The 15,331-nt window shown below is 34.7% G+C and overlaps 2 protein-coding genes across 10 annotated transcripts in view; both read left to right on the top strand.

The window, feature by feature from the left end:
* Window positions 1-3,141, top strand: part of Mef2 (myocyte enhancer factor 2) — a 55,002-nt gene extending 51,861 nt beyond the window's left edge. For all 8 annotated transcript variants that reach the window (XM_076768575.1, XM_076768572.1, XM_076768580.1 and 5 more), the window contains one exon: window positions 602-3,141. In XM_076768575.1, coding sequence (XP_076624690.1) covers window positions 602-1,049 — 448 coding nt within the window. In that variant the 3' untranslated portion in view covers window positions 1,050-3,141. The remainder of the gene's footprint in view (window positions 1-601) is intronic.
* A 593-nt stretch (window positions 3,142-3,734) lies between these two features.
* Window positions 3,735-15,098, top strand: Pqbp1 (poly-glutamine tract binding protein 1). Of its 2 annotated transcripts, none has more exons than XM_076768588.1 (6): window positions 3,735-12,107; window positions 13,493-13,602; window positions 13,714-13,889; window positions 13,966-14,146; window positions 14,245-14,408; window positions 14,489-15,098. In XM_076768588.1, the coding sequence occupies exons 2-6, from the start codon at window positions 13,600-13,602 to the stop codon at window positions 14,679-14,681; spliced, it is 717 nt and encodes a 238-aa protein (XP_076624703.1). In that variant the 5' UTR covers window positions 3,735-12,107; window positions 13,493-13,599; the 3' UTR covers window positions 14,682-15,098. The 2 variants fall into 2 exon arrangements, with proteins under 2 accessions (XP_076624703.1, XP_076624702.1); XM_076768587.1 differs by lacking the exon at window positions 3,735-12,107 and adding an exon at window positions 12,718-13,113.
* The last annotated feature ends 233 nt before the right edge of the window (window positions 15,099-15,331 follow it).

The following is a 15,331-nucleotide window of genomic DNA, read 5'->3' on the forward strand; positions in this document are numbered from 1 at the left end:
TATTGTTGTGAAAGAAAACTATACATCCAGATGATATGGTCTATCAACCTTGGAAGGTTTTTCTAAAAACTGCATTTTCTCTAACCAGTAATATATTTACAGTATCGAGTTCAATATCGTTATTATATTATTCAATGTCCGCTGGAGCTTCCATAGTTTTTTTTCCTCTGTTTGGATTGTCGTTTGTAACATGCCAAGTGAATCATATCAATATTCTTATCATACTTCGATATTCATCGCGTGTCTGAACTTATGTTTGTATTCATCAGTTTTTCTTACTCTCGTGCATCGGTTATTAGGAGTAGAATAATTACATAGTCCTCGAGTTACAATAATCAATTACGTATCGAAGACTCTAAGTGATTTAGGCAGTTACACTAACGGGAGGGTATTTCCACGAATTTTTATACAAAAATTGAACGCGTAACGCCTTTTAAGTAAATTTCTAAGTTTACGTAACCGTTCAGTGGGGCCAAATTAAGCAGTATTTTTGGATCGCATCGAATTACGTTTTATTTGCGCGTCAAGAGGTAAACAACGCAAACGAATGTTTGGAATTTAATTAACAGAATGCTATATCGACGGTATCGTCTGGTTTCAGTGGTCTTCCTCATCTAGCCGTGTCGAGTAGTACACCGCCGCCAGCCACATCTCCCTTACCAGTGAAAATAAAGAGCGAACCGATCAGTCCACCCAGAGATCCGCTCGGTGGCAGCAGTGGGTCCAACAGTAGCGGGCCCACAACTACCAGCAATCTTCATCACACGACTCTGAACGTTGGACCGTCGTCCAGTACCGGTGCACCGCCTCCACATCATGTACCTCATCCTGGTCCGCAATCGTTGAATCTTGTGTCGAGCAGACCGAGCAGTAATCCACCGCCGTCTCATTCCGGTAGCATAACGCCAACGAATCTACCATCGCCGGGAAGCGGCTCGGTGGCGGACATCAGAACGAGCCACTCCGGCGGAAACGGAGGGAATAATTCAGACTATGAGAACGGGCCGCTGATGAAGCGTTCCAGAATCACCGAGGGCTGGGCGACTTAATGTTAACCGTACATGGTCACGCTCGGTCGTTTCATAACCTCTACGTACAACGGCGTATAGTGCTTGTGAAGTTCCAGGACTCGGAAGTTTGTAGAAGAACTCGTTTACACGTTTGGCCCACACGGTTTGGTGCGCGCGTGAGAACGATCGTGTCGCGGGTTCCGATTTGGGGTTGATTGGAAATAGAAATTTGTTTATATTTTGAAGCCCACAGAAAATGCGTTTGTTTGACGATTAAATACGGTGCCATAATGTTGAAGCGTTACACGTATATATATATATATATATATTATATTATATATATGCGATGGATACATACATATATATATATATATATATTTTCATGTATATAATATGAAGTTGTTTGTATATATGTCATTAATTCATTGTCATTTTCTTCGTGATATGGCATTGGCGTCTTTGATACTTGTCGCTACGGCGAGGTTATTCCTTTGGAACAGAAGGGAACGAGGAATCGGTGCGTGTTTAAAAAGAAAAATTTGGATCAATCCAGGAGCCAGGAGCGTTTCGGGATCAGACCTGGGAGAATTTCAAACGAAAGTGAGAAGTAATTATTTCAAATAACATTTCCGCCTCTTGTTTCGTGTAACTTTCGAGCGAGCAAATTATTTGGTCGTGGAACATGCTTACATATCTGTTATTTCAGGTACGAAATTATTATTGCCGAGGTTATTTCGCAAAATTAGATAACGCGATCGTATCAGGAAAATTAAATAATTACGAAAATAAGATAACCGTGTTATTTAAAATATTATTTCAAAATTGCCCAGGTCTGTTCGGAAGTAGGTGCATCGACGACCGAATTTCTTCAAAGAGTTTGCGAACGTCTATGATTTACGGTAAGGATATACCAGTAATTGTACTTTGTTACTTGTTTTTTTTTTTTGTGCGTTATGGTAGGTAGACGAGTCCGCGGCATAATCCGTTAATTGATGTTTTACAAAGTAATGCTGGAAGCAATGAACATAATTTTCTTTTTAATTGAATGCCTAGTCAGAGAATAATGATATTCAATTTTAGCGGTAGAAATTTTATCCTACAATTTTTTTTTTTTTTTGTAAATTGCAATATTTCTTTCCTTTGCTTAAGAACCGTACTCTTTTTCTTTTAGATGATTCGATGAATCGTGAAACATTTAATGTAAAAGATTATACACGTATCGTAGATGATCTGATATTCGTTTAAACGATTCGTTAAGTGACAGTCGGTTTGTTTTTAAATAGTGGAGTCTTTCTTAGCGAACTAATTAACGGTCTATGCCCGCTAATGAAACGATAAATGATAAATCGGCTGCTGTACTCAAAATAATTACGATATTCTGTAGAACACGATCGGAAATTAATATATTGATTATTACGAGGTAATAGACGAGATATATGCATATTATATGTGAAATAAGCATATTATATAGTGTTGATTATTAAAAAAAGGTATATACACGCAAACTCGCATATGTATACATACATACGTTATATACATTTTCCACAAGTATTTTGCACATTTGATATGAAAGAAGAAATAAGACGTAACACAAAGGAAGAAACTTGCAACCCTCAAAGCCTAAATCGTGCACAACGAGAGCTTGTCTTCGCAAGCGTATATCTTCGAACAATAGCGTCGATCGAGCTACGATTTAAAGATTCGTTTGAACAGATTTATAATTTTAACGATTTTAAAAGAACACAGAGAAACAACACACACGCGGTTCATCTCGTAACGATGTATAGAGAAAATCCATAATACTTTGGCAAGACGGGGTTGCAATTGTAAAATACAGAGTTTGTCTTCTTCCTGGTTAAACTGCTTCGGAATGGTCTCAGCCTATGCTTCACTCAATCTCAGGATATATCCTGGTCTGAGCTGCTCTCAAGAGTCGTATTTGGTACATTACTGTAATTAACGTAATTAATGGAATACACAAACGGTATATGAATAAATAGTGCCTGGCACCATTTGTGGCCCTCCTTTCGGGTGACTTGCCCACGTTGTCTGCACAAGATAACTCGTCGATGAGTTACGTAAGAAAAAAAAAAAAAAGTGTGTGTGTATCGTTAGCGAGATACGGGAAAAAGAGGATCAAAGGATACAAGATATGGGTAAGAGGGCGGGTGATGGGGGATATCAAGTTTATTGTACCTACATTACCGTTAGAGGAATCGTAGACTTTGTTTTACAACGTTCTCTCGACGAACCGACAACCTGGGAAGTCAGTCTTTATTATATTGTAACCGAAGATTATATATATATACGTACGTTAAACAAAAGAAAGAAGACTCGTATAATCTTCGATATTAACTTGTTCTTTACTAACGTATATTAGAAACGTATCTGATGACTGTACGAACAATCGGTGTGCGAAACATAAGATATAATGTATAGTCACTAATAATTAATCACAAATTTTTAAGATGATCACAAAGTGCAATCTCTTAGCCAACACACTTTTTTATCAAAGAAAAAAAAAGTATAAAGAAATTGTTATTTTTCATAACGAAAAAAAGTAAGATTTAATGTATTAAAAAGTATATATACATATATATATATATATACACACATATATATATATATGTCTCCACTAGTTATTAAACATTTTCCTATTGACACAAAATTTATTGTATTTGAACTAATATATAATATGTATATGTCGATGTATATATATATATATGTATATTTATATATATATTTATATATATATATATATATATCTTTCTGAATGTAAGTGTACATGCCTGAATTAAATCCTTGAAAGATAATCTGCGATGCTTTGCATTGGTTCCAGATACTTCATTAGCAACAGGTGGATCGTTGAATAATATAATTATCATTAATTATATTATTAATCACCTAATATTGTACGACCATTTCTCGGTAGAGTTTCGGAATTACTATTATGTGCTTCATTGTTTTGTATAACTACATGCTGTTTGCACAAAGTTTTACATTTTCGTATCTGTACCAATAGAAAAACCGAATATCACTTGGAATCTTGGAAACTTTCGATTCGAAGTATGCAAATAGATTCAAACGAAAAGTTTTGGCACAAGTAAATCTCCGATACACTCCAAATACACTGCCAGTTATGTTTGAGAGCACCGTTTGCGAATGAAAAATTGATCAGTTCATGGAAATTCAATAAATCGTATACAGGATTTCTTGTACGACCCGGAAAGAAGCAAAAACAATGGCATTTCGCAGCTTATCGTTTGATAATTAGAACCACTTGCTTTTTATGTTCTAAAGTTTGAAGAACCAGTAGTGTATATCGTTTCAAGCTTACCACCCAACGTTGAATAGATGTACAATTTTATCACAGTCGATGCACAACATCCAAAATTAAATATTAATCGTGTGTATTCGTTTGTACATTATTATGGAGCATATAATACCGTTTTGCAATGAACATTGCTGTTTCGTTTAATCGCATTTAGACGTAGCTTGTACGTGAAACTGTCTTGGGAGAAGTTGTTGACACGATCCACCGGTTATGCGAAAGGCACAGGGCAAGGATTACATTTGCTTACCGATCTATTTTAATGTAAGACACGAGAAATAAAAAAAAATACGTAGTGATACCTCTAAAGGTAGGGGACTTGTTAAATGGTGTACGTTAACAATACATTGTACGTACATTTTAATGTATATTTTTAATATGAAGTATGCGTAAGTTACACACACGTGAGAGCAAATTTGATGTGTATCTCTCTTGTTCGGCACAACCGAATTCAATATTAAGGGAAGAACAGAAACGAAAGGGATGAAAACTTAAAGAACATATCTCCAAAGGCAAAAGACGATTGAAATTTCGTGCATCTTTACGATTCTCGTGGAATATTTCGTGAAACCCAGTGTTAGTAATACGAGCATGTTGCTGGTCTTAATAAATAATGTTAATTAGATGCTATTTTATCTATTTATTGATGGTTATGCGTTTCTCGACTCGCTATAGGAATGCAATATAGGAGTTTTATCGAGTGCACATCTTGGATTATTCTTTAAGTTTGGAAGAAATTTGCGTAACGAAACAGTCGAATGAGGTAAATCAATTTTACGTTCATTACGATGAGATTGACCACACGGTTGTGCCTCCCAAGAACTTTTAACGAAATATTCAATACGTAAAGCGAATGGCGATTATCGTAGTTGAAAACTCAGAGACTATTGAAGTTGTTGGAACGCTGTGAATGAAATGGACCATCATTAGAAAATGTTGTCGTATGCATAAAGTAATACGGAAATACGTAGAAACAGGTAGAGCTTTTGTACGGGAGCAAAGTTGTTTGGTAAGACCGTTATTGGACATTTTTATTGGGCATGTGCGAATTATTAACGGATACTCGTTTCGATTTTTCTTCCTTCTCCTCGTTTCCCCCGTCACTCTCTCTCTCTCTCTCTCTCGTCTTCTTTGATACTTAACTGCAGAGAACTCTTTGGCGGGATTCACAGAATACTCGAGAATTTCGGATGATTTCAAATATTCGAATTTTAATGTGATTTTATAATAAATGTTAATCGAATTTTAAATAAGTTTTTTTATACTCTGAGGTATCTAACTATTCGACGTTTCCTTATATACTCGAATAATTTCAAAATTTCACTATTATAAAATATAGTAAATACACAGTATACAAAAAAGAAAAAGGAAATTTTGTAAATATAGAAACGATTGCGAGCGCGCAAGTGTTTAGTTAACAAAGTTAATCGATTCATTGACCTTTCGTGCCTTTGAAACAAATTGTAATCTCTTGGGAATCAATATTTTTAAACAGTTTTTACGTTTTAAAACATTTGTCGATTAATTCCGAGTGAAAAAGCGTGAACTAGAAATACTTACCGGCTTCGTAACTTACAATTAGATATCGATGGATAGGAGGTAAGGATTTTCAATGGATGTTAAATCAACGATTATGATTTATATATTTTGTTCGTTAAAGGGAGCAAATCGAGAAATGTGTTTGAAAATTTTGTTTACGATATTTCGAAAATAGGGAGAATTATACCTCCTAGCTTGGTAGAAGAATAGTTTGTATTAGACTGGAATATGAATATTTTTTCTAAAAGTAATAAATTTAATTTATAAAATGTGACGATTTCCTTATTTTATCATGAACACGGTAAACAAAAAAAAAAGAAAAAAAATATGTAAAAAAGTAGAATATGTTTCGAATCGTTCGGAATGTCCGATTTCTCAAATTTCTTTTTCGTTCGTCTAAAAAAAAAAGAAAAAAAAACAGAAAAAAATATGTATATATATAAAAAAAGAAAAAAGAAAAATCGCATCAAGTATCCGAGTTTGACGTTATAAACTCGATTAAACAGATCGATTATATAGTAAATCGAATCGTAAATGCACGGCACAAGTATCAGATCACTATAAGGGTGTAGCGAAACGAATCTAAATAAATGATAAAACAAACTACAGAGTTAAATGTACTAGCCACAACTGTTGTCACCGCAAAGTAAATAAAAGAAAAATTATATGTATATATATATATATATACACACACACGTCTATATACATATATATGTATGTATATGTAAAAGTAAGGTTAAATATTGAACATATCTGTAAAGCCACGTAGCATCACATTTTTAAAAATTAATTCAACATATTGCCATTTTATTGTTAACCATCGTCCGTGCATTTTGAAATTGGCCGATTAACGATCGTGTTTCTGGTGTTTTATCTTTCTTGTACATAGAGAAGAGGGAAAAAAACGAACGAATAAAGGAAAAAAAGAAAAGATACAGAACGTAAAGAAAAAACGGTACCGAGAGAACGGAGGTTCACGATAAACATTTCTGATCTTCGAGAGACTGTCGAAGCAATTTCAAAATGCGACGAGACCAGGCGTATGGTTATTAAACATACTTTTTAAAAAAAACATTATTGCGTAGCGATACTGTTATTTGTACGATATATAAATATATATGAAACGTTTACGTTGTACTGTTAAAGAGCGGGCCCCCAATTTGAACGTCGAACGGGTACAATGAACGTCGTAAAAGTGTATAAAAAAAAAAAAAATTAAGTTTTAAATAGACCACTGTATGTATACCGAGAAACTTTAACCGCGTAACGTGCTAGATATTAAAAGTACTATGACATATTATAGTTGTGCGTTCAAGTAGACGATACAAGAAAAAAAAAAAAAATAATTGTGAGACAGAAAGGAAAGTAATTTTCGTATTTGTATAGTGCCATCGTGAATCACCAATTAAGAGAGACGAACCGACTTTTACATTAGTGTTATCTTTTATTTCTTACTTTTGTTTTATTCTTCTCTCTTTCTCTTTCTATCATTTCTCCTCTACATTCTATTTCTACGATCTGTTCTGTTCTTATTATCCTTCTTCTTTCCTTCGAACGGATCTTGGACGGATTCGTTGGTCGTCGATTAATGCAGTAACGCACCGGTTGTTTACAAGGCTCGTAACGTCGTAATCGCACACGCGATCGTCGAAGATTACGAACACGATCGAGTCAGATATTTTTAATTATGAAGGTAGCCCCCCCTCCCCCTCCCACCCTCTAATCTCTCTCGACTTCTGTTCCTTCGTCAATGCACATTCGATGCCACACAAACGACGATACACACGACACACTCGTTGGCTGACTAGCGTGATTAGTAAACTCGTCGCGTGAAATCGGGCACGAGCGATCGCTTCCCTCGGGTCCTAACTTTCTTCGTGACATTTCGCGCTAACGATTTTCTGGGGTAGAAACGTGAACGTTCGACGATCGAATGCCCACACGACGGTGTAAAGTGATACGAATCATTTTTTAGCGCAACGATCGAAATTCAGAAGATACGATTTTTATAGCAATAAACATTCTATGTTTACATAATGTAACAATTGATCGGTTAAACTGTCACTCCGTGGTATTGAATGCTATAGAACTCGGCAGCATTGTTTAGCAAATCGAAAATTACAATTGAATTACTGCGGGTATTATAATTACATTGTAACAAATGATAACACGAAGGATAGCAGTTATTTTTACCAAAATAATTGGTTTTTCTTTGAACACACAATCGAAGAAAGTTAGGAAGCAGATATTTTTGAAAGTATTCGCGATTGCTCGATTTAAACGCGTTTCGTTTATACGTACGTATTTTTTTGGTGCTCGACATATCTGATCGTTGTTAAATATTATATTATTGTCAATACACTATAATCATCATCACCGTCATCACCATCGTCATAAATCCTCGTCGATCATCATCGTGATCATAACTGTTACTACTACTATTGCTACCACCACCACCACTACTATTATTATCGCTATTGCTACTACTACTACTACTACCACTACTACTACTACTACTATTACTACTATTACTACTATGATTATTATTTTTATTATTATTATTATTACTGATCATAACGAGCATACGCGCCGTTTATCGCCTATTACTCGGTCAGTATGATAATTGTCGGAGTTTAGTGGTAATCAATAATTATTTCATACGGCTCTGTGCACATCACAAACACACACGGAACATTGTAAACACGCATTGTGGTTATATTTCAGTGTATCAGCATAATGATATGATGTTTCCCATAGAATACATTTTACTTGGTTTTTATATTTGGCAGTATTTTATTTAAACGTCACTTGGGCACGCGCGAATTGTGTAAGCGTTTAATTAAAAAGAAAAGAAAAATAAATATATACGTAAAATATAAAATACAAAAACCCTTCTGCGTTACGAAGAATAGTCTGATAACACCTGAACAGAAAGAATCAGGTGTTGCTCGACTAATCCACAATGATCGTAAAAGTAATAATCTCAGTACTTAAATAATATTGTTAATATAGTTTTGAATAATTCAATTTGAAAAGATACGCATAACACGATATTACAAAATAATTTTATCGTTATTAATTGTATACTCGGTAATTCCATATGTTGTAGAATCGTCGACGAATTAAGGTGTCAAGGACACCGAAGGTCAGTGACGCGTACATCTCTAATAATGTTTATCTTTTTATTAACATTAAATGTTACCAAGGTTCGCAGCATTCGCACGTGCCTGCCAAGTGCTACTCCAACACCTACGGTTTCGTCCACTGAGTTTGTTACAACAAACAATACCTGTCGATTATTCGTACCATAATTTGTATTTCAAATTTCGTTCGTAAACAGTAGCGTTCCCGAACAGTGCTTGATATTCTTCGAAGAAACAATACTTTACGTTTACGTTTCAGTTATTTATTTAACGCTTTTTGTTCGAACCGTTACAGAGAGGGTTGTCACGAACAATTATTTTTTATCGATACGTCTTCGAACAAATACAACTTTATCAATTAATTTTGCTCGAAGATACGAGTTTGGAACATCGCGTTTCTCGAGAAAAACTCGTAGTGCGTCTCGGAGACGGGCAAAATTTTGATAAATATTTCAAACAATTGTCCGTGTCTGGGTGCACCGTGACGTAGCTGCATTTTCTTTCGAAGCACGAGGAATATACATGCAATGTTGGTGTACAAAAAAAACGATGGAACTTTAATATTTTTCTAACTGTTGACTGTTAACGAAAACGGTGTCTCTTGAGAAGCTCAGAGCTTAATTGGAGGCGTGTACTTTCCACTCGGGACCGAGTTTTGCCGGATACGATGTCTAGAGGTATGTTGTGCGACCAAATGGAGTTGGTTTCCTGTAACGCAACAGCTCTAATGTACCTACACAATTACCTGTCCTGTTGTCTTCTTCGAAACATTGGGTTACCACGCGTGAAATATCCGTTCGATCTACCAGATTGAAAATCGATTTGAACTCTAGTTTAAAACGATTATATACAGTAAAGGAAACTACACTAGTCCCCGGTTATATGAAATTTAATAGCTCGAATTACCGATCAGAGGCTGAGACACGTAACACAAAGAATTATTAGAAATCATATCATTTGCACTCGCATTTTCATGCAACTGTTTTATTATATGCTGTTCGATCCAAGGAAAGACAAAAAAAACGGATATTTCATACGTTGCGGCCCAAAACAATATACACATACGGGTAGAAAGAGTACATATGTATTGTTGCGCGAACTGTGTGTTTTTGTCGGCATATTGGACGTGTGCAAGTCGAGTGCAATTGAATCATGCGTTTAAATGAATCATGCGCGTGTCTCGTAATAATATTTGTTCAATAGTAACGGAACAAGTTTTCCTAAAACGAAGATTCATTTTTTTACGGATTACTGGAACGTCCTTTTAGTTGTTGTTGAACAGAACGTCAGTACTTCCGTAACCGGGAATGAAATTCGCACACGTCCGAGTATGTAATAATTATGTAATAAAATAATATTGTATGTTTGTGGCCAACGTAAATTCTTCTTTCTGGTCTGTGAACACGTTTCGTTCATTTCTCATAATTGTCCACTTCGTGAACGTCTTTGTCCGTTTATAACGTACATCTTAACTTTGTTGTTCGATGTTCCCAATTGTACCTAAAGAAAAAACGAACACTTTTGAACAATTTTTCAATGTATTACTGTTATCACATCATTTTTTTTTTTAAGGATACTTTTCAAACTGTGAGATTAAGAATTTAAAAAAAAACATATAAGTGACAATTTATTTCATGATTTATAATTATTTCGTTATACAGTATTGCCTCGCTTCTTGCGTCAATCTACGTTACGGATACATGCATCGGAATCGTCCCCCGCCACTGTTTGTTCCTTCAGCTCGAGTGGTCGACAGTTCTGTGAGAAGAGAGGCAGTACTTTGAAAATTAAAAGCAATTTCCTTTCAGTTTTCGTTTAATACAAATTTCGAACGATATTTCGTTGCCGGTGATAAATGTTTTTTTTTTATATATACTTTCTCTTAGCCGTTATAAACACATACACACACAGACACATTTTCCTGTGGAAAAGCGCACGTTGTAACGCAACACTGTACCGTGTAATCTGTATCTATGTTGCTCGATCATCCATCTCGACTTTTCTCGATCGTTCTATTCGAACTGTACAATTTAGAGATACTTTTACAGTGTACCCGTGCACACTCAACAACCATGTGGTATACTATACTATTAATCGGTGTAACGAAACACACAAAAAAAAAAACAAAAAAAAAAAACAGCGACAACGCATCTTTGCACCGAGTACTAACACAACTTTCATTGTGACGTCCACTAAAGTGTAATTTATACGATTGTAAACATGTAAGATTAACGAGTTACTTAATTAGATCGTTTTTCCATGAAATTTTCTAACGCTAATTTTTCTAATCGAAGGGTGTCTAAGCGTTCCAAAAAATTGTAAACGTTATACAGAATAACAGGGTGTCGTATAGGGTGTTCCGTTTGTCGTAATCGTGTTGAATATTTTAAATGTTACGACTATTAACCTATAATTTTCTTAAACGTTGTGCTTTCGAAATTTCACGGTCATAGACTTTTTCTAAGTGAAAGTAACGATTGACCGTCGCTGTAAAAAATCTCTATGACCTTCGAATATCCTTGAGCATCAACCTTCGAGGATTCCTTGCATGTTGCATACCGAGTGTCCCATTTAACGCGATGACCTTGACTGTCTCCATTCCCACGATGTTGCGATCGTGATTTTTCAAGATCAAGTTACAAGCGATCAAACTTTCATAGTGTTTCAAGCAATTTCGATGACTTGGAAGTTTCAAAAAGTCCATCGATGCGTTGTAATATGAAACAGTTTCGGGTGACGCGTGACTAATGGGACACCCCGTATATGGGCGTCCATCTTTCACTAAAAAAGGAGGGAAAAAAATGTTACAGGCTTCGTAACGAGTTTGAAAAGGGCGTGTAAAGAGAAAAGGTTAACAATGGGATCGCGTGATAGATTGATATCTTATATGTATACGATCGTATCTGTCCTCTGTAGAAATGCCTTATTGTCACGTGCCTCGATTAACAATTAAACTGTTCACCTGCTTACCAATTACTTGTTAGTGTACGTAACAAAATATGTACGTGTAATATCGCGTTATTCTTTGTACTGCTCTTGTAAATATATTCTAAACGATTACTGTCATCGGGTGTCGTCTATGAAGTGAGTATCTTCGAAAATCACTTGTTCACCCTATATTTCCTCATTATGTCCCTCGCCCTTATATGTGCAGGTAATTATAATTTGATCTGGATTATCTTATTATATAAGATGGACATTTAAAAAATCTTTAAAATATCTCGAACATTCCAACCACAATATTATGGACCATAATTACCTGCCCAAGTAACCTTAATACGTGCCTTTTTATAAGGTACAAATTATACAGTTTTCTCGTTTTGTCATCTTTAGAAAACCTTGAACCAAATATTCGATGAATATAATTCGAATATTATTCACATAGTCCATTTAAATACTATTCGAGTACAATTCGAATACTTAATACACTGAATACTTTAATAAAGGAAAACTGTTGTTTACATTTTTCGACTGTAGATCATTATGCTCGTTTAATTTCCATCATTTTTTAGGAATCGCATTCTATTTAAGTTTCAAAGTAATAACGTTCGATGAAATGATATTTAGTAGTCAGAACCACGATATTTTAATAATATTTGAATATTCAAATATTTATCAAATGATTATAAAAATATGGCAACTATCCAATTTCGTACACTACAAACATAAGACCTAATTCATTAGATAGCATTTAACACTATTGCTATCATGTTTTTATGTATACCTATTTCGATCGTCAGAATGTGAATTACGTTATTTTTAATATCGTATTATCGACGAAAAATGATTAAATTTAGAAAATAATTTCAAGTTAAAGATTTAGAAGTTGAAACTCTAAAAAGAAGTTTAAACCCATGTTTGGTGCTTTTGTGATCGACTGCATTTACAATTGTTTGCCAAACGACTTTTAAGTATTGGATAAATAGTATGTTTATACAAAATGAAATGAATTGTCATTGAGTTGTGCGGATATCAACTTATTTACGTGAAAATACAAGACAGTATCGTGAAAAATATAAAATGCCACTTCCAGCTGCTTTGGCTGCACGACTTGCGAAAAGAGGACTAATTTGTGAATCAGAAAAACATGGTATATACTGTTAGAATGTTTACTTAGTATAACTAATAATTTTACTTATTAATGCATCTTACATTTCGTAAATTTCAAATAACCTACTCAGTGTTTGAAAACATAACCTTAAACTATCTTGATATCGAATGAGAACGATTTCTTTGAATTATATTAACGACTGGATTAATTTTGTATGATTATTATATTGATATTTTATTATATTAATATAGTTATTGTCTTCAAATATCTTAAAGAAAATATTAACATGATTATATTAAGGTTATGTTTACAATTCGAATGGTCATTAAGCTATTTAAAATTCATTTAATTAGCACATTTGTAGCAATATATATAAAGCAACGTCTCAATGCGAAACTAAAATAGTATTGTTTTTTAGAATCCACGAAAAAAGAATCGAAGAAGAGGATCCACGAGGAAGTAATCGCGGAGGATTATGATAGTACAAAAGACGAAATTAGTCCGATTGATATATCTCAAAAATTCATGGCAAGTATCGTTTGAAATATGAACCTAATAAGATCGTTTCTAACTTGTATCGATCCTGTAAAGTGTAAAACATTTGTGCAGTTGTAACGAATCTTACAACTTTGATTTCAGGGATTCAGTGGTTGTCCCAACAAATACAATATTTATCATGATTGTACAAAAAAATGTAAAGAATTGTGGGGACTTGGGCATGTACAACCTTCGGACAAATACTTGAAAAAACAATTAAGACTTATACAAAAGTATCCTTTACCAGAGACATGGAAAGCTATTTATGATCCAGGATGGCAAGTATAAATCTTTTTCTTTTGAATATTGTCGCTTTTAGTATTCGTTTTGTTAATGTTTTTGATTCACTGATAGTGGTCAACATTATTACTGGGATTGGTCATCGGATCTAGTGTCTTGGCTACCACCGGGTCATCCAAAATGTCAGATATCTCAGCCTGCATCTCAGTTGAGAGAGGAACTGCATCTTAAAGCAGCGGAACAAGATGATAATATGTCGAGCGATGATAGCGGTAGCGATCAAGAGCCGATGGAAGTTAGTAGTCTAGTTTAGATGTAATTTAACCAGTAGTTTGTGTATTGGTACAAGTTGCAACGTACAAGTCTCTATTTTATATAACATTCACGTTTCAGGTGGACGAACCGGATCCGAAGAAAGATAGGAAAGTAGAAAACAGGTTGAGACACAAGTCAATGGACAACAAAAGAATACAAAGGTTGGATAGGTCCGACAGTAAAGATAAAAAAGATCGCACTCTAGATCCCATGGATCCAGCATCTTACAGCGATATTCCACGGTATTGCTTTTTAATTATTCAACTGCTCTTTATTTCTTCAGTCAGTCTTAAACGAACTCTTTCTTTCCATATTTTTGCAGGGGTAAATGGTCGGACGGTTTAGCAAGGCACAACGAAGCTAAAACTGGCGCAGACACAACTGCTTCAGGGCCACTTTATCAAATGAGGCCATATCCTAGTCCAGGCGCAGTACTTAGGTCAAATAGAGCCAATAAAACAGAACCTGAATCGTCTAATAAAGCTAAAGTAACAGGACCCGAAAAACCAGAATAAAACCTTCAATTTTCTGTGTATTGTACAATTTATTATATACCTTAAACGTAAGTTTATTGTCTTTTACCAAAGTTGCATAGGTATCTTTATAATCCCAAGAAAAGAAGTCGTCCAATAATCTTATTGAGATTATTGTAAAGTTTGAACCTTCTATTCTCATATAGCTAAGTTGAATTTCAAATTTTAACGAACTTTAAAAATTTTTTACGCAACTAAAACTACCGTGAAACTTGAAATAAGATTTTATTTCATTTCGAACGAGAAGTGGCCGTCGGCATAGGGCACTGCTCTGTAAGGAATAATATCGAAAAAATGATGCAAATTTATTATGAAACATTAACGAATTGTATTTTGTCGAGTTTATGTTATAGATCATACGTGATTTAAAAATGGAACATGTATTTTGATCAAAATAAATTTCTCATTTTGTATGAATGCAATACGTGTGTTCTAAGCTTTTGATGGGGAGGGGGGGCTCAATGGGTTGCATGAAACGAAGGAAAGAGAAGAAAGTTATAGGAACAGAAAAAGCTGGACAAGATTGGAAATTTTGAATACATACAGAAAAATTCGACAACTGCCACACCTGTTTAAAAATTCTGATCGTGTGTGTGCGAAAGTATTTAACACGAATTTAGCCACGCAAATAT

The sequence above is a fragment of the Colletes latitarsis genome, chromosome 7, assembly GCF_051014445.1.
Source record: "Colletes latitarsis isolate SP2378_abdomen chromosome 7, iyColLati1, whole genome shotgun sequence".
NCBI lineage: Eukaryota > Metazoa > Arthropoda > Insecta > Hymenoptera > Colletidae > Colletes > Colletes latitarsis.

Coding starts and splice junctions, on each gene's coding strand:
- Pqbp1 (XM_076768587.1), top strand. CDS start 13,044: ATGCCACTTCCAGCTGCTTTGGCTGCACGACTTGCGAAAAGAGGACTA. Junction 13,114..13,492: donor TTGTGAATCAGAAAAACATG/GTATATACTGTT, acceptor ATTGTTTTTTAG/AATCCACGAAAAAAGAATCG. Junction 14,409..14,488: donor TCTTACAGCGATATTCCACG/GTATTGCTTTTT, acceptor ATATTTTTGCAG/GGGTAAATGGTCGGACGGTT.